The 23,806-nt window shown below is 35.8% G+C and overlaps 1 protein-coding gene across 7 annotated transcripts in view; it reads left to right on the top strand.

Annotated features, from left to right (window-relative positions):
* The window catches only part of LOC135201018 (uncharacterized), a 115,342-nt gene that overhangs the window by 70,852 nt on the left and 20,684 nt on the right, over nt 1-23,806 (top strand). For 5 of the 7 annotated variants that reach the window (XM_064229847.1, XM_064229841.1, XM_064229842.1 and 2 more), the window contains 5 exons: nt 154-321; nt 1,998-2,267; nt 4,839-4,985; nt 12,023-12,133; nt 13,906-14,123. In XM_064229847.1, the coding sequence (XP_064085917.1) occupies nt 154-321; nt 1,998-2,267; nt 4,839-4,985; nt 12,023-12,133; nt 13,906-14,123 (914 nt within the window). The remainder of the gene's footprint in view (nt 1-153; nt 322-1,997; nt 2,268-4,838; nt 4,986-12,022; nt 12,134-13,905; nt 14,124-23,806) is intronic. The other 2 variants (XM_064229849.1, XM_064229848.1) reach the window with 2 other exon arrangements.

Raw genomic sequence — 23,806 nt, 5'->3', positions numbered from 1 at the left:
ATTATTATTATTATTATTATTATTATTATTATTATTATGAACCCCAGAGAGGACTGTTTCAGTGTAGTTCTAAGTATTTGGACCCCTCTTAGTTATAATGCTTATGACAGAGGGGTGCAAATTCTTGTTGATGCCAAGAGATGTTCCCTGCAGACCTACAGACCTTGAAAGCAGACGTTCCTACACTACTGGGTCTGGGTCTAGGCATGTCCATGTTGTCCGCCCTCATCTGTTTTGTTCTCAAGATCTTCGCCCGTGCCCGCTTTGCACGCCCACGTCGTTACGCGGACGCCCGCATAAACCCACCCCTCACGGTCTCTGGTGAGTGCCGATCTTTTGCTCCTGTAGTCTTACTCTCACTTTCTGTATCTGTCTTCCATCTGCATTCTCTCTCTACCCTACTTATCTATTGAACTATCTATGTGGCCGATGTTTTCTGTGCCTTTCTTTTGCATATATTAATTTTTTCTTGATATTTCATGAGTCTCAATTGATTGACATTATATGTTTTATTCTTTTAAGTTAACAGACATTTTATAGTGTGATAATCCACATAAAATGCTTTACCAGTCTTTTAAGTATCATCATAGTGTGTCTAATTTTCCCCTTCAAACACTGACGTTTCTTTAGTCAATGTAGCAAAAAGCTGGACAATAATAAAGATATGATTAGGTTTCAGAAGGATATATGAGTCTAGTGTGGTTTAAATGGATGCGTTCTTTTTAATTAAATGTATTAAATGACCTAAAAAGAACCCTTAGTTTCATTTACATCCCATACATATTTATTATTTGATAATTATCCTTTATCCCAGGTTAAAACATCATTTACATTTTGTAGTTGTTTGGTACCTAATTTATTAAGGAATGCCTCCAGATTTCCACACCAGCGAATCTAAAACCAGAGTAAAGACGAACACTGCAATCAGGCCTAATTATGAATTCAAAACACAAGCGTTCTGCAAGAGCCAATACAAAAATCTCCACAAAGGAGGAAAAAATAAAAAAGAAAAAACTAATTGCAGTTTGATCTCTGCCTCTTATAAGAATATACTACATCCTAATTGCCTGAAGAAACTTCCTAATTGCAAGAATATCTTTATGTGTATCTTTCGTATACAGTGACTGATATCATTTATCACTTTTTCTTAATTGTAATTTCTTATTTATTTTTCAGATGCCATATGTTTTTGCCCCCTTTTAAATCTCCTTATAGACCATCCTTACCCGTACTGTTTTTGTGTTGCTTCAGTGTCCGTAGCACAAGAATGGGTGTCTCATTAGTTAGGTTAAGCTTTTGTGTCCCTTGTTTTTGGTTAGACAATCTCTTGCAGATCCCATCCAAGGATTCAACAGACAGTCATCATTTTTATTATTGGTGTGCATTTGAGGGAAGTTCAGTATTCCCATTCTGACCAAGGCGGGACAGTTTCTTGTATTGCTGCTGTAATCATCAATAGGATCCAGTTGCACGCATTTGTTTGCCATGCCACATATTCTGCAAAAGTCAATTTTCCTCACTAGTCAATGTCAATAGTCAGTTCTTTAAGTGAAATCTAGAGACCGAACATACTTGCTTCACTTCAAGCAACGAATTTGCTTCTCTGCTTAAGCCACAGCATTTTTGCGATAAATTACAGTAAAATTTGCTCAGCTGTCCCACTTCATGCCAGAATCTTGCTCCCATTCCCAGCATTACTATTCAATGGCCTGTGCCATTATTTCCCCCTTTTGAGATTCTAATGCTCCCCCATCTTGTCTTTAGTGTGTTGTATCTTGAATGAAAAAAAATTCACTAGATTGTAAGACAGTTTGTTTTGTTGTTCTTGTATCAATTTTGAGCTATATCAATCTAGACAAAGAGCTTTTGGGAGACAATAAAACCTCCAATACTAGATTTACGTGTGAGTGTGTGTGTTTAGGTAGCAAGAAGTAGTTTATCCATACTGCAATGTAGGTGGGCAAAGTATCACTACCACAATAAGAGTTGGGTCTTAGGTCAGCTAAGCCGAGAAGGTGATCACCATGGCCGCGTTGTGGGGTCACTTGCTCATGGGCACAAAGTGTACGCCATCCGCCGTCAGAGTTACCCGCAGCGGCGTGCCTCGGCGGCTCTGACCCTGCAAGCTCCTCCCCATGCCGTAATTCCCCAGAGGCCCTCCCTACAACCCCTGAGGGTGATTCCTGAGCACCCTGGGGCAATGCGACGCTCACAGATCCCCCGGGGTGTCAGGTCTGCCCCAACCCTCCAGCAGCAGGACCCTCGCGGTACACACTCCCAAAATGGCGACCGCCGCCGCCAAGCCCGCATGCGTTGGCTGCTGCTACTACTGCTGCTGCTGCTGCTGCTACTCCTACTGCTGCTACATTGTGTACCATTGCTCTTCTAAAAACCCCAAAATATTATTTTGAGAGCAGAAGGTTATTTTTGGGCCTTCATAGATTTTCACATTTTCTGTCAATGCGAATTTTCGGACTGCCTCACATCCCTCGTTTTCACCATTAGATCTCCCCGAGACGTGTCCGGTCTGTCGTTTCATTTTGACTCTTGTAGATTTTCCACTTAAGAACTAGTCAAACCTGTCTTAGTTATTTTCGGTAACATAGAGCTGATGGATGACTATTTGAACTAAGAATTAGACTTCACTAGTAATGAGTAAAAGTAGAATGTATGACTTTCCAAAACAGTAGACCAATGGATACGACAAATTTTTAGAAAGAGGAGATTTAGGTGTAGCAGCAAGTGTTAGCATTCTTTGCTATCTGTAGCAGTAACTTAGAAAGACTGTTAATATAGCATAAATGCGACCCATAAGTAGCTCCCTTGTGTATATAAAAATTTGTGCTTGGAGTGAATATTAACTGACTTAGATGTAACTTAGAGCAAAACACATATAAGGCACGATAGTTCTTGACTTATTCTTCTTGTCTTTATTCTTATCTTCCATCTATGTTGTTTATCTTAACTTGCTTCTCCTTTTCATATTGAGGACCTAAACTAGTGATGATGTTTTTCTTTATTATCACTTCATTAGAATTCAAACATCACAGTGTATTCTTCCTTTTTTATGGAATGGAAATATGTTTATTTCTTAAGCTCCCTTTTTACTTTCCATCCACTACTTCCCCAGTTCCCGCCAAAATATGTTCCCGGAGTCTGTTCCTTAGGCTTAGTCGCTGACTGCAGCCACAAGAGGCATCCGCAGGAGTTGTTAACATCACGTCACTGGAAAGATACGAGAGTTTATCCAATACGAACTGAGAACCGTCATGTTGTGTCACCTTCATGCCATAAAATTTTGTCCAGTGCCATGAATACATTTTTCTTCCAGATGGTATTTCTGGGGCGTGATGGGGGCTACAGCTGCTGGTTTGCCTGCTGGGATCAGCAGCTTGGCCTGAGCAATACACTCTTGAGTTTCACCTTATAGGCCTCCTCTTAAATCAACAATAGCCATAGGATCTACTTAGTGTAGATAGTGAGGCCTCACCATTGGAATGAACATTTTGGTCTTGAGGCCTCAGAACTGTTTTTTAGATCTGTCAGCATTAGAATTTTTCATCTCTTCTTAGACAGAGGAATATCTTAGCAGTAACATTCCCATTTTTTATTCTCCAGACAAGAATTTTTCATACTATGATATTTTTACAATGATTTATGTGGGTCAGATTAGTTATACAAGGATTTTTATGCAACATTTTTGTGTGAATGGCTTTTCCATTTCATCTATTTCTTATTTACCTTTTTTAAGTAGGGCTACATATTACTCTTACAAATATTTCATCAGTTTTGCCTTCAAGCTAATAGTTGGCAATGACTGTCAAGTTTTAGTAGAGAAATTTTGCACTGGTCAACTTTGCCCTGTTTTAGCCACATTCACAGTTCCCTTCCACAAAGTTTGTGTTTACAGTGATATTAACTTTTTTGAATCATCATCATTCTAAATTTAAAATTTTTATCTATGTACTGAAAAGAGGCTGTAGATTCTTTATAAGCACTGAATTACTAATAAGGTATTAAAGATGTTTATCAAACTTGGCATCTCCAAAGGTTCTAATGGGAATTTGTCAGTGAGAAAACCTGTGATTTTCAAAGTAATATCATTCTATGCCTTATATATAACTACAGATATACATTGAACTCAGAGAATTTTCTTTAAATTGACATAAATGTAAAAAAAATGGACCATGGCAGCCTCTTTTCATATATACGTATTCTTAAACTCATGTTTGGATAAATCAGGTATTATTAGCCTTGTTTTGTAAAATTTGTATCACTATCAGGTGTCCTGATGAAGTGGCCTATGTCCTCTAGCAGATTCATAGTTAACAAGTGTAAACACATTGAATATTTCTTTTGAGAGAATGAGTTTATTTTGGATTAAGTGATACAGATAATGTTACGTTTAACTTTTTAAATCCCGAATTAGTTGCTTTAGCTAAAATGGTCGAGTCTTAACATTCTGTCTTGAAATATGATGAGGTAGATAGTATTCAAATGGAGTACTAACTAAAAATGTCTCTCTGTTAGAACATACTTGGCTGCAGTTGTTGGATATTGTAATTAATCCAATGGGAATGATCTAATAAGCAACGTTGAAACACTACCCAAAGGTCATCCCTGATATAGATCCCTGATTTTACCCAGTGGACAATCAGGGTAAAGCTTTGTTGCTGAAGAAAGTTGATATAACTATTACGAGTCTGTGATTACACCCCAAACTGTGACTTCGCTATGCTACATCTGCTTTTCTGAAGGGTTTCTGTTAGGGTTACAAATTCTTTAGTTGTGAATCACTTCTTGTAAGCAGTATTCTTTTTGTTTCTTTGCATCCTTAGAAACCTACGCAGCCTTTGCCCTCGCTGCCAATGCATCCACAAGCAGCAGTCCTGCCAGAGATAGGCACAGCACTATAAGATCAGGATCTAGGTCGGCATCCTCCTCCAGAAGACCCTCTTATAGCTCAATTCATCCTCCTAGACCAGGTATGGAGTTATTTTCATTTCAATCTTGACACTGATGTTCACAAGTTTAGATTTCAGGGAGATGAATTCAAACTAAGTTTGTTCTGAAACACTTGCATTATCAGCCATTGAATGCAGGCTTTGGAACTTTAAGTGTGTTTTTATCTCTTGAATTTTACTGCGGTTAACAAAAGGAAAATGTAAATAGTTATTTTTAAGTTGTCTTTACTGGTTTCAAATTTTCTATTAACAATTTTTTATCTTGCGTGATATGTGTCATTTCAAGGATTTAGTTATATTATAGGTTAAATACTTAGGATGGCATAAACTTCAGTTTTTGAGGTGAAAAAAATCTGCCTTGTGGCCATTACAGAGTATGATAGATATAACTTTCTCTACGCTACTATCTCATCTAATTTACCCTGAACTGTGAGGCATTAGCAAAGCATAGTGATCAGCTGAAGAAAGTCTTAAATCTTCTCTTTATGAGTCTCCTTAATGAAAAGGAATCTGAATACTCGTGATATTTCATTAGCAGTGAAAAAATTTTGTTTTTTGTTATTGAGAATCAAGAATATGAAAGGATGTAATCAGCTAATTCACTAATTCACAAGTGCTGTTGAAGGATCTATGCTTATGACTCTCACTCATATTGCGTCTTCGAGTGACTGTGTGACATGATCATGCTTTCCAAGAAATGAACATGATCCCATTTTTTCTCTCTGATGATCTTCAGATTTAGAAAGCAGTTCAGTGATGTGTCTCATATGATCAGGACTCTTTCACCACTTTAGTCTGATTTGGTTTCCTGGAGAAAGTTTTCTTGCTTCTTTGCAAGTGTTCATCTTGACAAAGAGGCTAGTTCCACGTTGGCTGAGTGCATTTCGCGCTCGGCTACCAACCCGGTGGTCCGAAGTTCGATTCTCGGCTCGGCCAACGCGGAACCAGAGGAATTTATTTCTGGTGATAGAAATTAATTTCTCGATACAATGTAGTTCGGATCCCACAATAAGCTATAGGTCCCGTTGCTAAGTAACCAATTGGTTCCTAGTCACGTAAAGATATCTAATCCTTCGGGCCAGCCCTAGGAGAGCTGTTAATCAACTCAGTGTTCTGGTAAAACTAAGATATACTTAACTTTTTGATAAAGAGGATAATGATTTTGATCCATGAACAGTACAAGGGCTTTTCCTAGTAGAGGCCAGTCATTAGAGAGAGGGAAGCCCAAGACTTCTTTCTTCGGCTGACGATTACTCACAGCTATCAATGCAATCTTGTGGGCAATATAGTATATAGGTAAAGTAAGGAGTTTGTGATTATAAGATTTTTTATGTTTTAACACAAACCTGTTATATTTTATGAAAGCCTAAACTGCAGTGCTAGCAATATCCAGACACTCCATAGGTAAAGAAATCCCCTTTTCCACCTCGATGAGTGTGTAAATGAGTCCCCGTGTAATGCCTTGTTGTGCAAACTGGTCATTCTTTGTATCTCTGGTGTCACAAAAACCTATGATCCCTCTCCTTAGAAAATTTTAATATTCTCGACATTTATACTTTCATTCATTATTTTATCACTTACGTATATCATTTGCCTAATTATTATCTGCGTTAAAGTTAGTTAGTGGTTAATAATGATCGTGGTTTATGTGTTTTTCTTTGTCCCTGGCTTTATGACATCAGTATTGCGAGCTGGCTCCTGTCACTAGTAAGTAAACAGTGTATTGTTTACCTTTGAACAGCCATTCTTATCATCAATTCTCTGGTAATTATGGTCGTCTGGCCACTGCTTTTTTGGTTATTCTTGTAGGTTTTGTTTCTCAATCTAAAAGGTTGTGATTGTTTAATACTTTGCCACTACTGTTGTTCTTTTCATAGGTTTAAGTGTTGCTTGCGAGTTCTTTTGTTTATTCTTTGCCAAAATTATTTATAGCCTGAACATATTTCCTTAAACTATTTAAGTTGTTGTCTGCAGCTTAATACACGTTTTTGGTACATAATAATGTGTTAGGTTGCCATTCACACTACAATATTGTACTTACTATCACATTATTGTTCTCAGTTAGAAAGTGAGGTTACCATTAATCTTTGTTTCATGGTAACGCTAAAAATTGATTGAACTTTTGTTTTTATAATTGTTAAGTGAAGGTAACAGTTTCAGAATTAGTATTCATTGGGTAGCATAACTTCATAATTGGTTTTCTTGGATATGATAATTACTTATTCTCACTTGCCTCATCATATGTGCATGTATGCTATCAGAACTCTTAGGAAATAGGGCCAATGTTTTATGGCTGTTATTGACAAAGCCTGCACTTCCTTTGTAGTTCTTGTAGGGCTCAGGTATGTTATTAAAGAGTAACCTATGAAATTTTTAAAGATTTTTCTGTGTCTCAGTGGGCATTTTATATCTTTAGGAGGGAATACCAGAGTTCAGAGTTTCCAAGGAAGTTTCAACTGTGTTGGAAGTTGGAAACCTCTTCAGTGATCTCTTCATTGTCTTTATCAAAATGCTTAAAATCTCATGGCCTTTTTAAAGACTTCAAGTTAGTAAAATGAAGATTTTTAATATAAAAACAGATTGAGAAAATGCAAGTCTTATCGAGAATCTAATTGAGGATCTTCTATCAGAACCAGAAACTTGATCTGTTCATTGTTCCCAGATTCTTTCATGGTTCCTTAGGACAACTTGGAAGTTTAACACTTCTCAGTGTTCCCAAGGACTTTCCCCTTAGCAAAGTAAGGGGTACTGTCTCTCTGAAGGGGCAATACTCTCTTAGGAGACGGAAGAGCCTATCACACATACCATAAGCGATGCCGATGGAGAAGTCGTATCTACTACAACAGCATCTGTCCCGAGGAAGTTCAACATGGCAACAAAGAAGGCTTGTCTAAAAACGTTGACGTCCTCAGAACTTCTAGACTGAATAAAAAGAAATAAAGTGCAGGATACAATTAAAAAACCGGCTTGGAAAAGGAAAGCAAAACGAAACTCCATTCTCCAAGGCCGTAAAAGAAAGACTGGCATATCGTGAGGGTCTGGGCTTGGTCGAAAACCATACATCCACTGTGTGTATGCATGAGTTGCCAGATGCCACAGATTCCTTGTTTTTTACAATCTTTGATTGTTTTTACTGGTTTCCAGCTAGCACTAGAAGATTATCCTATTGTTAAGACCGAAGGTTTGTTCAGCATATGAACAACTACTGTTGCCTCATCAAGAGGAGTTTTTAGCACACATTGTAGAACTCATTGTCATAGCAGGTAAAGATTCAGCAGTCAGACTCTACAAGACCAAATGGTGCTTTTTCTGTGATTGGTGTAGTTTGAGGAAAGCATTTCTGTAGTGGTAGGCTTTTAATATATCTGTAAAGATCAAAGAAGCTATTTGCATTTGCTATAAAAGTGCAAATGAATTAGGACCTATGTTTCAGTATTTACAGAGAGAGAGTAGTATTACTATGGATCTGTCACTGGTTCTGATGCAGCTCTCCAGTAATAATTATGAGCCTGTAGTGTTATCATCTTTGAGGAATCTGATGTTAAAGACAATTTTCTTCCTTGCTGTGGCTTGGTGCAAGATAACCTAGTCAGGTTACACATACTAAGACCTGGCAAAGCATTGGCCTTTCGTATGTACCAGGTTGCTTGGCTAAGACAGAAAATATCCTCCATCTCCCATACTTCCTGAGCTTATGCCACAACTGGTCCACATGTGGAACTTGCAAGCTAAAGAGACCTTACCCTGTCCCCTGTGACAACTGTAAGGTATTACATAGCGGAAGCTTAGTCTGTGTGAGGGGGAGGCTTTGTGCTTGTTTTCACTTACTGGCACAAATAAACATGTACTATTTAAAACCATTACATCTTGTTGGCTTAGAAAGGTCATCTTGCTTGCATAGTTCACCATTAGGTCTGAGAAATCAAAGTTATATGTTTATAGCCATAAGGTAATGGCCATTTCAATCTCTGCAGCATGTCAGATGAATAATATTAACAATATTGTGAATAGCCATAAGGGAATGAGCCCATTTTCAATCTCTGCAGCATGTCAGATGAATAATATTAACAATATTGTGAACATGGCAACCAGGAAGTCTACTTTGACTTTCTTTAGATTTTCCCTTGGAGCCATAACCCATAAATCTTTGGAGATATATTCATTTAGTCCTATAGTAGCCATAGTTCCGGTGATTTCTGGATCTGGAAAAGGGAGGGAAGCATGTCAGATTCACCATCATCGTCACCCTCATAACAATCTTCACTGACTTCTTGATGGCATAAAATGTCTAGGTTACTTAATGCTGTTGCACTGGTAAACATTGATTTGACTTTTGTTTAACTGAGAAATAAACCAGGTAGTACAACCCACAATGTTTCTAACAAGGCCCTGTTGGTGCCACAACTCATAGTTGCTTGTTGTATCTAGTTTCCTTCACCCTACAGTGCTATATCCATCACACATAGATGGTTGGTTATTCAGATTTTGAAAGGTGATGGATTTTGTCCGAAACAAATATATAATTTTCTTTAATAAAATCAATTCTTGTCTGTACTAACCATTACTTTACAAAAAAAAGGTGCTCACCTCCTTCCTCTTTCTTCTTGCAACTAAATCAGATTACACAGAGAATGGCTAGTTTTCATCACTAGGACTGTTCAGGGTACTGGGTGCATACTCAGCTGGATGGATAAGGGGTCTCTCCTATGTATTGTTTGAGACAGGTGCTTCTGGAGTTCAGCTTATCATAAAGTAATTTGTAATATATTATTTAAAACTTATGTATTGTTATGTCATACGATTGTTTTTGATAGTCTAGGTTATAATGTTTAAACTACTTCTTTTACCAGAGTAACTGAATCAAACTCTTAATAGTTATACCTGTGTATTGACATAAGGGCATTTACAGCTAGTCAGTGGTTAGATGACTTGAAAGACACATATAAATACTTCATTCAAGATGTATTTTTAAAATACTTACCTCCATTAAATAGATTTTACACCCACTGGCGTGGAAGTAAAAGCTATACGTATAATTGAGGGGTAAGGTTCATTTCAAAAATTAATTTTATTTTCAAGATTTCTCTATCAAATGTAGATCATTTGTTACCAAATTTCTATTGACTACTAAAATGATGAGCGCCTGCAGGCTGCTTAACTTTAGTTAATCCCTAGAATCTAATAGAAAGGAAAGGCATTTAAATCAATTACTATGTACATAAGAACATGGAATAGTTCGGATGTTTATTACCTTAGAGGCTTTCACAGTTCAATCAGACAATGGTAAGAACTCTTAATGTGGTATGGAGTTGTAGAGGCATGATACTAGGTCCTTGTCTGAAGAGCAATTGCAGATCTTACAGACCAATTATAAGTTATGAATGAATGGAATAACGGCAAAATCTGAAGGAAAATTTGCATACATTTTCAGAAAAACGTGTTCCTTAAAGTTAGGTTGTGCAAGAAAGAGAAGAGCAATAATCTGCTGGAAGGGAGAACTGAGAGCATACCGATATTGTTTTTAGAACAGTCTCCTGAATATCTCGAGCAAATGGAACTCCAAGTGAAGATGCAATGCATTACTACCCTGGTACTATTCTTCTTGCATTTTAATAATTTTCATCTATTTATTAAGTTATTTTTTTCTTTTTTAATAAGTGAGATCTCTTCTGTCTGTATTTCCCCTTACTTCCTCTTACTTCTTCCATATTCCTTGGAAAGTTGAATTTCAAGTCAGTAGCCCCTGGAATTCAGTCCCTCAGCAGTTATCGCTTGATAATGTCCTGTGAATCAGGAGGAAACGTCGCGTTGGAGAGAGAGAGAAAGAGAGAGAGAGAGCGAGAGAGAGAGAGAGAGAGAGAGAGAGAGAGAGAGAGAGAATTGTATAAGCAATAATAAATCAAATGACTCAACCGAATTTTGCCATGCCCTTTGGTGCGTTGCTCGCCAGTCTAAGCAACAACGAGAAAGCCGTCATCAGAAAGATAGAGAAGACTCTTTACAAGATGAATAGTGGTGAAGCAGCTGTCATTTTTAACAAAATAGTAATAATAATAATAATAATAATAATAATAATAATAATATTAATAATAATGATAGAGAGATGCGCAGATGCTAATCATTATCCCAGTAGAAAAATGAATTGCAACAGCATCATGAATAATTGACGGTAATGTATATTTATAATTTACATTCTCTGAATGTAAATGGAAAAACAGAATGCTAATAAAAGCTGATACAAGAGGCAACCAGTTATTGTAAGGGAGTTATTGACTATGGGTGTTACTTTATTCTAAAGATTAAAACAATTCTTTGCAATTTAGATGTTTTTAATCCAGTCGAGATAGAGTTCGTTGGGTTAGCTGTTCAGTATAAATTAAAATGCTGTGAATTATGAATTTTCTGAAAGTCAGAATTGGTGCTCATTTTGTTCTTTGAATTGCAAAACTGTCAGTGGAAAATATGAAATATTCTTTTAATTCAGAAATGAAACAATGCTTCCTTGATTTGTAACATTGCTAAGAAAAATAGAAAAAAGTATTGATTACCTAATTTTCAGTTACTAGGTAATCTTTTTAATGGGTTAAATTAATCTAGTTGAATGGTACACTGTGAGTAGCACATATTTGTAATTTTTCATAATTTCCAAATCTGCAAACCTAAACCTTGTGGATATAAAGAAGTCGTAATTATGAAACTGCAAGAGTTAGTAATATAGTACTAGTGAAATACATGTATTTGTTGGACTATACTGTAAATATTATATGTATTTTAAGCATAAGAAATGGGTAACTTAATTATACTTAAACTGAAACTTCTAAAGACCAGTTACCCTCCTTTGAAAACTGAATAAATATGACATCTGCTCTTTGCAAGCTTAGCAAACCACTGAATTGTGAAGTAACACTACATTAATTAAGTACAATGTTAGGCAAACTACCTCCCCTCTTACATATATCTTTTCCGAATTTTGTACATCAAGTAGGTGGCTTAATGGACAGCATCTCAGACTTTTCTTTGTGTCGAGATCCACCAACTACTGTTATGGTCTTCCACAGGTACCAGGAGATCGTCTCAAGCATCCCTTCGGCTTGTGGCTGGAGACGGCAGAGGGGAACCAATTGGCTACTACGTGTGCATTAGAGATCCAGTCTCCGTACATTCTAGAGGTCTGCACTAGATATCCCTATGCCCCTTGGTTTACTTTTTTTTTTTATGGCCCCTAGGCTTTGTTACTTGCTTGTTGGTTTGTTATCTAGTTGTCAGATCTGGAGCAAAATAGATGGTGGCACTCTAAGTGTTTCCTCTTAGGTCATAATTGATTCTGTGATGAATTCCAAAGCCATTTATCTAGACATTTATTAGTGAGCTGGTCGAATGCAGATCCAAAAGTGTTCCCATAGCTACTTGCTCCAGAATCCTCGAGATAACAACCCTTAGGCTGGAAAAATGAACATCTTAGTAACGTATACCTCCTCCAGTGGCCTTAGTGAAATCCAATAGATATCCATTCCATCGTTGTTACTATTACTGAAATGTATGGCTTTATCTACAGGTGGCTGACCAACAACAGCTTTCCTGCATAACTGAAACCTTGCCAAACCAATGTGTTTTCTTTGTATTATTAATATTCTTATGTCTTGTTAAAGAAATTTGCACATTATTAAGTAACAATATAAGTTTTCAGGGTTTATCAAAAAGTATACTGTATTAATCTTTTATATCGTTTTAAATAAATTTAAGTTTAATGGTGAAAGATTCATTTAGCTGTGAGATAAATATCAAACAAATGTTTGGTCTCACAGTTCAGTATTGCATTTGCTTTCATACAGTATACTATATGTTATTGAAAATACCCTGGTTTCAGCAGTGACATAATTATGAAAAGTGGTGTAAAGTTTTAAATATTGTAAATTTTCTCTTCCTTATTCATTCGGCGTTTAATGTAGATAATAAATCTAGAATATTATTTAAGTATTGTGTTGTAACTGTTGATGGAATGGCGTTTCTACTGCAGACCTCTAGCTAACCTTGTTTATGGTTAAGATTAGTTATCTCCATGTTTATTTTCTCTCCTTGCTGTGACTTCATACTATTGTAAGTTTATTAATTTCATATACCATCCCTTTCCTCTTAGTACTGTGTTTTCTGTTGCTTTCTCAATAGTTGTCATATTCCCAAAACAAAAGTCCCAAGTGTGATCTCTTTAAATTTTTGCTAGATTTAAATGTAACGCCTTACCCTTGTTGTATGCTGTTTAGCAAAATCACTTTTATTTTATCACATTAAAGCAACTTTAGTGTTCCTCATAGAGCTAGATCCATTGCTTTTTTGCAGCATACCATTTTCACCCCGTAGAGATCATAGAGCCAAAGGAGAATTAGTACTTTGCTTGTGCACTTCACATAAATAGATTTTCTCTCCATTCTAAATGTTGTTCTGAGTTAGATGCATGGGTCAGTGTAGACCCCAAATGAGCATGTGCTTTACAAAGAGCATAATTTAGTCCCATATCTGAAATATTTCAGTACCAGATCAAACTTATAACTAATTTTTAAAAATGTCTTAGTTCATAGTCGAGCAATACTATAAAGGAACTCCTCTTATGCTCAAGATAGTCCTTTATTCTACATAGGTTGCAGCTAAAAAATGAACAACACAATGAAGTTCAGAATAACATTTTTCCCTGTCACCTTTATGAGGCAAATTTTTGGAAACTCAAAATGACTGTTTTGAATTCAACAGGTTTTCCTTACAGCAAGAAGTGCCTTTGAGCCCTGATATGCAGTAAGATCTTTGGAATGAGTTCTGCTGTAATATGTCTTGGGCATGGAAGCTGCTGGTGGTCCCTTGTTCATATTACCTAAGGCTTTTACATCTTATGTTAATGCACCCAGGAATTAAGACCACTTTTGGAATTCACTTGATCTCCGCTTTTCAGCAGGCTCCAGGCGTCCTTCACAGGGCTCTCTGGCTTCAAGAGCTTCCAGCTCTGGAGACCTCCGGGAGGGCCGCGTACATCACTTCCTTTACATGAGGGCCCCCCACCACTCCCTAACATCAGAAACCAACACCACCACAACAGGCACCTCCGACTCCTCTCCCCGCACCCCCAAAAGCACAGAGCAACTATTGGCTGTTTACCATTCTGTTCCGGAGGTGAGGAATCCGACCTGATGGACATGTTTGTTTGATTTCTTATTTTCTTTGCAATATCCATTCATTCTTTCTTACTCTCTTCCTCTATTTCTTTACTTTTCATGATTATGCTAAAGCTACTAACAATAGCATCTGGCAGGAATTCATTTTTTGGCTACAGTAAGCTAGAGCATAGAGTATTGGTGTACCTGTGAATGTTTGCCAATGAGGAGGATCACTTTTTTCATGTCCTTACTCTCATGTTTTTGAGTGAAGACTTCACCAGTATATACCATGTTGCTTCTGCCATACATTTATATATTATACAAATATACATATATTTATATATATAAATTTATTCCATGGCAATTGTAACGCTTTCAGTACAGTGCTGTTATTTTTAATAGATGTATTGCATTAATACAGTAGCATAGCAAATAATGCTTGTCTATTATCATGGCTAATTTAGTTTGGTCATTTGTATATAAAATCATGAGTAAATTTTCAAGGAGACCCTGTAGTTTACTAACATTGCTTCATAAATATTTCCATCAAATTATCAACTGCTTCCCAACTATTTTTCATTTCTCTTTCTACCATGTATCCTTTTGTTTGTTCTTGAAAAGGGCAGATTGGTATATGGAGAGTGGAGTGCTCCATACCTTTCATTTTGTAGTTAAACAAATTTTGCGAAGATGTAACTCACTATGGTGTTATAAAGTGCATTATTAATGAGCCAACAAATACCCAAGAAGTGCCATATATAATCAGTGTGTTAGAAAAGCTAATGATGATATCTTTTCATGGGACAGCAATGGGAGTGTCAGGATATAAATGAATGAATGAAGTTTTTGTAGTCACAATAGATTGGAAGGATGGAAGCTGTCAGTCAAATCAGTTACGTTATTTCTTTGTAGAATTTACTGTTAGTTATAAAAATAGTTTAACCAGAACTGAAGCAAACATTTTATGCAGAGGTGAGCTGAACTACATTCATAAACAGCATTTCTGTATAACTACTTTTTATAAATATTAGATGTTTAGCTAAAAAATATTTATTGATAATGCTGCTGTTGTTACAAGCAAGCATGCTTCATGAGATATGACCTGAGTCTGAAAAAGTTATATGATTTTGAAAGTATATAAAACTGCATTTATAGTAGAGCAATATGTAGCATTTTTCAACCATTTAATATATCTATATATAAACAGGTAGAGAAGTTTTTTTTTTTTTTTGGTATGTGGAATGCCCAGATCAAAGAATGAAATCTTTAAAATCCCTTTGCTCTTTTGCTCCTTTTTATTCCTATATTGTTCCTGTGCTCTTTGTCATATCCAATATCTTTTCTTCTTTTTTTTGTCTGCTTTTCCCTTCCCTTCTCTTGTCTTTATCAGTCATTCTAATTATTGCATTATACGTACGTACTGCCCTTTTTCTTGCTCCTTAGCAAAGGATTTTAGAATAGAACCTGTAACCTAACACTGGAGGATAAAAAGGCTTACGAAAGTTTCTTTCAGAACCGATGAGTCCACACAAACTGAGCTGTTCAGAACCTTCCCACTCCTCAAAAGCCTCACACTAAGTTGTGTCCTCCAAAAACAATATTTGTTGATAGTATTACCTAACGCTGTTATTTGTGTGATACTTATTCAGTGGAGTTTCTGTTAACTTGACATATATTCTTCCTGCTTCTAAGGCCTTGGATTGCACTGTTGTTATATTCGTTTTATAAAAATTGGCCAGTAGTGGCTAAGCAAGATATATGCATTATTGTCTGGAAAGTCAGTATTGAAGTGACCTTTTAGAAACCAAAGGTATTACGAGGGTGTTGCATTGCTTTGCAACTTCCACTAGCTGCTCTTATTATGTATTTATTCAACTCGCTCTTACTCATTCTTACCAGACCTTTTATCGTGGTTTTTTCCTAGTCTTCAGAACCCCTTCTGTGCTTTCTTATTTCACTCTTTGAATGTAGCCATCTGAAATTTGCGTTTCCCAACTGAACTTTAATTAGTTGAATTGCTTATATATTCCTTTTTAAGAAAGTTCCTGTAATTACCAAATTCGTTTTGTAGTTTCAATTCTAGCTCCCGATATCATTAACTGCACTTTCTTCTCTAGCTTTGTAACTTATTTATTCTCATAACTCCTGTAGTTGCTATTCTTTGTAAAATTTACATTTTGCTCTCTCTCTCTCTCTCTCTCTCTCTCTCTCTCTCTCCTCTCTCTCTCTCTCTCTCTCTCAGAGCAGCAATTTATCCTTCATAAACTTAAGTATAGTTATCAAACATAAGTATAGTTATCAAACATCAGGTAACATTGCCATATTTTTCAAAACGTACAGTTGCCAGGGGGCAAAGGTGAATGCAGTCATATACAAAGACTGTATAAATAACAGTGTGAAGTATGAACTACAGTACTTGGTAGAGACAGAACACTGTCAACACTATCAATGAGTCATTATCAATAGTGACTTTCAGCCATTGAAACAATATATAGAAGCAAGAAAGAAATTCATGAAGATATCAGAATACATTCACCCATGATTAGTTTATCGCTTAGAATAAATTAATTTGAGCCTACCTTGGTGTCCAATGGTTCCTATCTAGAGGAAGGACATAGAAAGATTGGAATCAACCCAGTTTAGAGCAACAAGACTAATGCCATTATGCATTCATTTTAGCTAAGAGGAAAGCTAAAACTTTTCAGTTGGTATTATCTATATAAGTGTTGATTACGAGGTCAGTTGATAGAAATCTTTAAGATACTCAGAGGTATAAACAACAGACAAACAGACAGCAGGTATTCATTTACCTGAAATAGTAACCAAACTAGATCCAACAAATGGAAACTGGAACTAAGAATGGTCATGTCCAACATCAGCCACTGTGGGAACTTCCTCTCTTTACAAACAGCCACATTTTGAAACAGACCTCCAAGTTATTTTGTGGATGGTGCCACTACAAGCCAGTTCAAAATTAAATTAGGTCAGGCGACTGACGCAGTTTTGTTTGACTTTTCCCTTATTTAAGATGTCTCCTCAGATGGACAGCAAGTCTTTGAGACATTGCTGTGTGTTTATCATCTTTTGAATCTGATTAGTAGTCATAATTTCAGTTGCTGTTTTAGCAACCTGCTTCTTCAGTTTCGCCTTTCCCTTCCATTCTTACATCTGCACATTAGAACTGTACACCTTTTTGTTACTGGCACACCACAAAGCAAGAACTAAATGATCATCAGTACTGAGTAAACACGAGAGAATCACAGAAAACTGTTCATTTGCCAAATTAAACAGTTATTATTTGCAAGAAAGAATACGTCATTCGTCAGCGTTGACAGTGAAAGGAAAGGGAGAAATATCTCTGTCAGTATGGCAGTATTATTCCACGAGAGGATGAATATGTCTCACAAGTAGATGAACGAAAGTAACATCCCTTAACAACCCCATCTTTGATGCTTACAGTGAAGAAATAGAGAAATGAATAAGGAACAGAAAGTATGCTTCAGTGCGTCTTTAAGAAACTCAAACCAAAGATTATAGAATGGCAAATGATGAGTTGAATATGAGCCTCTTCAGTGTTTCAGTTTATCTTAGATGGAACATAAAAGAATCAGTATTTTTGAGTAAACGATTTAAAGGTGCAGAAGAAACAGAAAATATTTGGGCCAAGAGAAAAAGGTTTGGAAGACAAACTTCGTACATAATCTTGATACCCTGATCTTGCTGGACAATCTCATCTCTTAATTCAGTCCTTGAAATCTTTGTTGATAAATTTCTGGAATTGGCCGTAAGGAAACCTTGCAGGTTATGTAACTAAAATACCAAGGTTGTGCTAAAACATTTCAGTATAGCGTAGAGACAGGTGAAAATAATTTTTCAGCCAAAAATCATCCTTTCAAAATAGCTAAAAATCAAAAGCCTTCATGAAAAAGGAAAATCTTTGGCAGATTGTAAAACAATTTATCACTCTTTGGTTGATATGCTGTCATTGACAGAAGAAACACATTTACCACCAAGTACCAGAAATACAGTGATTTACAAGTGATTAGATAGATTCTTAATTTTTTAGAGATGTTATCGTATAGCTAATGCTTTCATTTTCATGAAGCAGACAGATAAAAGTGACTATTACAGTCTTCATGTTCTTACTAAGCTCACATCTCATCTTGTATATTCTTTCCAAGTCTTTTGCTCGTATATTTCCTTAATATATTCTCTTTTTATTTACTGAACTTTCCTACAGAATTTTTTAGTTTCATTTGTGCACATATAGCATCTTCCAACCCCCACCCGTTTCTCTCTCTCTCTCTCTCTCTCTCTCTCTCTCTCTCTCTCTCTCTCTCTCTCTCAATATTTAAACGTGAAAGCATCATGTAACATGAAATTTCTGAAGCAATTGTGATACATTTGATTAGACTCAACATTTAGCTTGAAATTCTCTCTTTTTCTCCTTTCCTTAATCGACCCTTTTAATTCGTCTCATTTTCAACATAGAGTATTTTGCTTTTTTGTAGGTATGATGAAATATAATGTTTTTCTTTTTACATAGTTTGTCCTGTTACAGCTAATTTCAGTTTATCAACAGCTCTTTATTACGATAAGACATACTGTATCTTGTACTTGTGTGTCAAGAAAATTGGAATTTCAAGGAAGATACAGGTATATAGATACAGGAACATTTTCATGAGAGAGCTACCTTGATTATCTTTTCCGAATGTGATAAAATCTCGGAATTGTTACTGTTATTTGTGCTGATAACAAGACAAAAAAGATCCAAATAAAGCTTTTCAGTCAAATCATTAGACATTACATTCAAAAGCCAAATGAAAATTATATTGAGGTTTTATTATTCGGAGGAGGTATTCATCATCTGATCTGAAGAATTTAAGTCTTGATTTCTACTCTGGGTTGATGGTGAGAGGCCATCGATGTGAAGTGTGAGAATCATTATTTTAGGAAGTGCACATTTTTGGGGGCCGTACGCTTTCAACAATCTTATGGTCAGGGGTGGCTGTATTTTTTCACAAAAATGAGACAGTGATTTAGAAAGATAAATACTGTATTTTGTGCTTATTTTCAGTAAAAGGTAAGTAGTTTCCTTTGATTCTTACTTTATTGGTTTCTACTACTGTATAATGTAAGTCCACTAATGAAATATAATACTTTAGATTTATGATTTGCTGAATAAACTTTCATTTGGAAGTTTTGTTCTTTTTTGCGACCATGATCGTTGTTCAAGACTATCATACAATCAATACCAGGATACCATGATTTGTGTTCTAATCTGTTCAGTTCCAAGTATGAATTTCATTATTTTATTGCTACCCATTATTTTAGGATTCATGAGGTTTACGGCTCCAGAATTATATTGGTCTTTCTTTGTCAATCTCAGAGAAGGTTTCATTGAATTCTTCAAAACAGATTCACTGCTGCCATGTGTTTCAGAGCTGGTTTTCATGTCTGCAATACCAAATATGCAAATATTGGGGTCAAAGAAAGTAAAGTATTTTAGTACTAAAACGAAATTTGAATGTTCTGTACTTTCTGTTATATTAAAAAACAGCTCACAATTTTTAATTACCTCTTGTAACTGTGGCTATATATTTCAAAATTCCGTTTGGTGATTACTTCACACAGTTGCCATTTTCTTTATGTGAGTGCCCAGCGTTGCCACCTTGACCACGCTCAGTGTTACCAATGCAATTGCATCTGCTTAATCAGCCTCTGTAATGATCAAAGTTGACTATCAGTAGGAGATGGATATTCGATTAAACTTTACAAATTTTGGTACATCTTTAAACTTTTATTACCTGAGGATTAAATATAAAAAAATATACATTCTGTATATATTTTATTTATGGTAGTTTTTTTTTCATTATCAATGCTTTATTACCAAAATTTGAATCAATGTTATATTGCATGGTTTTTTTTTTTTTACAAAGAAAGATGTAATCGTAGTCAGTGTGGGCACAAAGGGATGCCAGACATTGCTATTTGACCATGTTATCAGACAAAAAACCACAATGTAGGTGCATATGTTATTCATACACTAACTGATATATACACTTAAGCTGTGTACACACACACACACACACACACACACACACATATATATATATATATATATATATATATATATATAAATATGTGTGTGTGTGTGTGTGTGTGTGTGTGTATTAAATATACATTATATATATATTATATGATATATATATATATATATATATATATATATATATATGCATATACAGGGTGTCCCAAAGATGTAAACACTTTAAATAATTATAAAGTGGGTGTTTATTTAAATTCAATTTAATTTTTAAAATGAGTGGAATTTACACACAACACACACCACACACACACACACACACACACACACACACACACACACATATATATATATATATATATAGATATATATATATATATATATATGATATGTATACATATATATATATATATATATATATATATATATATATGTATATACAATATATATATATATATATATATGTATATACATATATATATATATATGTATATACAATAATTATATATATATATACTATATATATATATATATATATATATATAAATCTCAGTCTCGTAGGAAAAGAAGAGCGAAGGTTAAGAGACAGCACATTTTATTTGCGACGCGTTTCGTTGTTTTTTCATATCAACATTTTCAAGCCTAAAAGAGACATTACAGTATCTTAATAGTAGGTAAAAGATTATGCAATTATTGGCTGACAAAGCTGGGTAAAAGTAACAACAATAAGATAAATGTTTAAATCTTTAAAATATATCACAACAGCATACTAAAAATAAATGACAAAATCTTTAAAATAAATTACAACAGCATTCTAAAAACAAATTGGTGGGAAAGACAGAGATGGAAAGTTTACACTATAAATGAATGATTTGATTATTTATATTAAAAGCAAGGGATAAGATGAATTGTCAAGGTTAAGATCTGGTTTCCTTAAAAATATTTCTATCGACTCATAGGTTCTCAATAATGACTCTTCCCTAAAAGTACCTACACACTAAAATTTTCTAATCTTCTATCTGTATTACATTCCTCTATGTGCTGTAAAATCGATGATCTGGTTGGCGTGGGCAGCTAGCAACCAGTACGAGGAGAAATGCCATAATATTCGGAAGATCTTGTTCGGAAAAATCACTTTGACTGGCCAATAGGTGGCGCTGCAGGCGTCTCACTTGTAAATATAGGTGATGCCAGACAAAAGGTTACTCTTAAGTTTTAGCATTTTTAGAAAGTCTACTTTTACTGGTCTTGGAATGAATTTCCTAAGTGCTACATTTTATAACTTTAAAATTTATGATGCCAAAAGGTGGAAAGTTAATGATATATTTCAGAGATCAACTGTCTCTCTCTAAAGGCAAGTATATGACTGAAGTAAGAATTAAAGGAAAGTGGTATTTACCTTATTCCAAAAGTTCCATAGGTCAGCCGTTACATCACTCCAGTTGATACCTTCTTAATCGTCTTACTTGCTGGTTGAAGGAAGATTTTATATTGGATTCCCGAGAGGTTCATCGTATTTCTTTGTTTAATCATTGCTGATTCTACCATCTGGCTTAGAACTGACAATTGCTGCTATAAATTATACATGACAAATTCCAGTTTATTCTGAAATTATGGTTATTTATGTTGTAAAAATTAGCCGAGCTCTGATGGCCTATCTAATTGACCATTTGTGTTGTATTAGTCTCTAGGTAAATCACTTCCCAACCCAGAGATTAATACAACACAAATGGTCAGTTGAATATGGCCAACAGAGCCCAGCTATTTTTAACCACATAAATAACCATAATCACAGAATAAACTGGAATTTGTCAGGTATAATTTATAGCAGCTATTGTCAGTTCAAAAGTCAGATGTTAGAATCAGCATTGATTAAACAAAGAAATACGACGAGCCTCTCAAAAGGAGCTTGAGACTCTGATATTATGAATAAAATCTTCCTCTGGCCAGAGATTAATTACATTACGAAGCTATCAACAGGAGTGACATATAAGCTAACCTTGGGAACTCGTGGTATAAATACTGCTTTCCTGTAATTCTTACTTCATATACTTGCCTGTAGAGAGAGGCAGTTGTTCTATGAAACCAGTTATTGGCAGGGGTTCTGTTCCCAATGGTGTGACAATAACAGAAAATTGGCGATACTAGTGCCCATCCAGTTATTGATGCCTATATCCGGTTGTTGATGACGATAACTTGGGATCGGTACCAATAACCAGAGATCAGCCCCAAAAATCCAGTTATCATTGTCACTAGACAAGCGCTGTAAAACGGTTCACCAATGACCCGAAACTGTCTGAACATTGTACACACACACACACACACATAAATAAATATATATGGAAATGTGCACATGGGAACGTGGTTTACTGAAGTAAATTTTGACTCACAATGAGACTAAAACCCAGTCTTTTGAGTAAGAGTTCATGGGTTCGTCTTCAGTCGACTGAAGATGAACCCATGGTAGGGTTCAAAAGCTTTTTTATATAGTTTTATGAAATTTTACTACTGCTACCATCAGTATATTATTGTGGACCTTAAAGAAAATAATAATGATAATAATAGAGTTCACTCCAAGGTAGGCGTGTGTGTGTGTGTGTGTGTGTTTGGGGATGGAACTTGGTTGAAAACACCAAGACTTGATTGCATTCTAGCTTGTCAGGAGTGCATGAAAGAGGGTGAGGTAGAAGCAGTGTTGCCTAATGTTGGCTAGATCTCGCTATTTTTCATGGGTGTTAGGAGAGAAATAATGCTCCTATCCATTAGTCGAAAGGATTTTCTTCCTTATTAACTCAATACAGCTCTTATATGGCTTCAAAATGTTCCAAAATGCGCACAAATTTCCAAAAATATCTCGGGTGGCTTACAGCGACCGCCCCTCCACCCCCAGCTGATAGGGTTTGCTTCGATCTCCACCCCACCCCTACCATAAGTCCTAAACCTTCGCCCCCAAGAGAAATCTGAAATGACCCCACTGTATATATGTGCATGTGTCCGTGTGTGTACAGGCATTCCCTGGGTTATGGTGGTCTCAGGTTACGGTGTTCCAACTTTCTGGCACTTGGCTCACGTCACCGTTAACCTAATTTTACAGGGCTGTAAGTGGTATTATAAAATTTTTTGTTATGTGTGCTTGCCTAAAGAAATGGTAAAACGTAAATGTAAGTTGAATGAAGTAAGTTTAGTACGAAAGAAGTGAAGAGAGCATATAGGAAAGTACTTGATGAATTAGAGTCAGAGGTGGAGGGAGCAGAAGAGGAGGGTTTGCGAAATGCCATGATGAATAACACGGATAATGGGCATGTTTATGGGTTTAGAAAGCAGGAAGTGGCGGATGGGGAAATAAAACGTTTAGTGGAGTGGAGGTAAATAAGAGAACTGTGACTCCAGGCGCAAGACAGACGAGACCATATTCAGTAATGAAGGAGGGTGTATAGGATAGTCAAAAAGAGAGCGAGTGAGAACAAGAAGGCAAGTCATAGAAATAGAGGGTAGAAGGTGAACAAACCCCTTAAGAAAAATAAGTTGTACTTCTGGGAAATAAAGGGTTTGTGTAAGTATGAGAACTCGTAGAATGGATTGTAGAAGATGTAAGGAGATCAGCTAAGAGACACTATGAGTAGTTGCTATTGCAAGGGAGATACTGCATTGTG

The sequence above is a fragment of the Macrobrachium nipponense genome, chromosome 27 (genome assembly GCF_015104395.2).
Source record: "Macrobrachium nipponense isolate FS-2020 chromosome 27, ASM1510439v2, whole genome shotgun sequence".
NCBI lineage: Eukaryota > Metazoa > Arthropoda > Malacostraca > Decapoda > Palaemonidae > Macrobrachium > Macrobrachium nipponense.
This window is presented reverse-complemented; position numbering and strand designations above follow the sequence as displayed.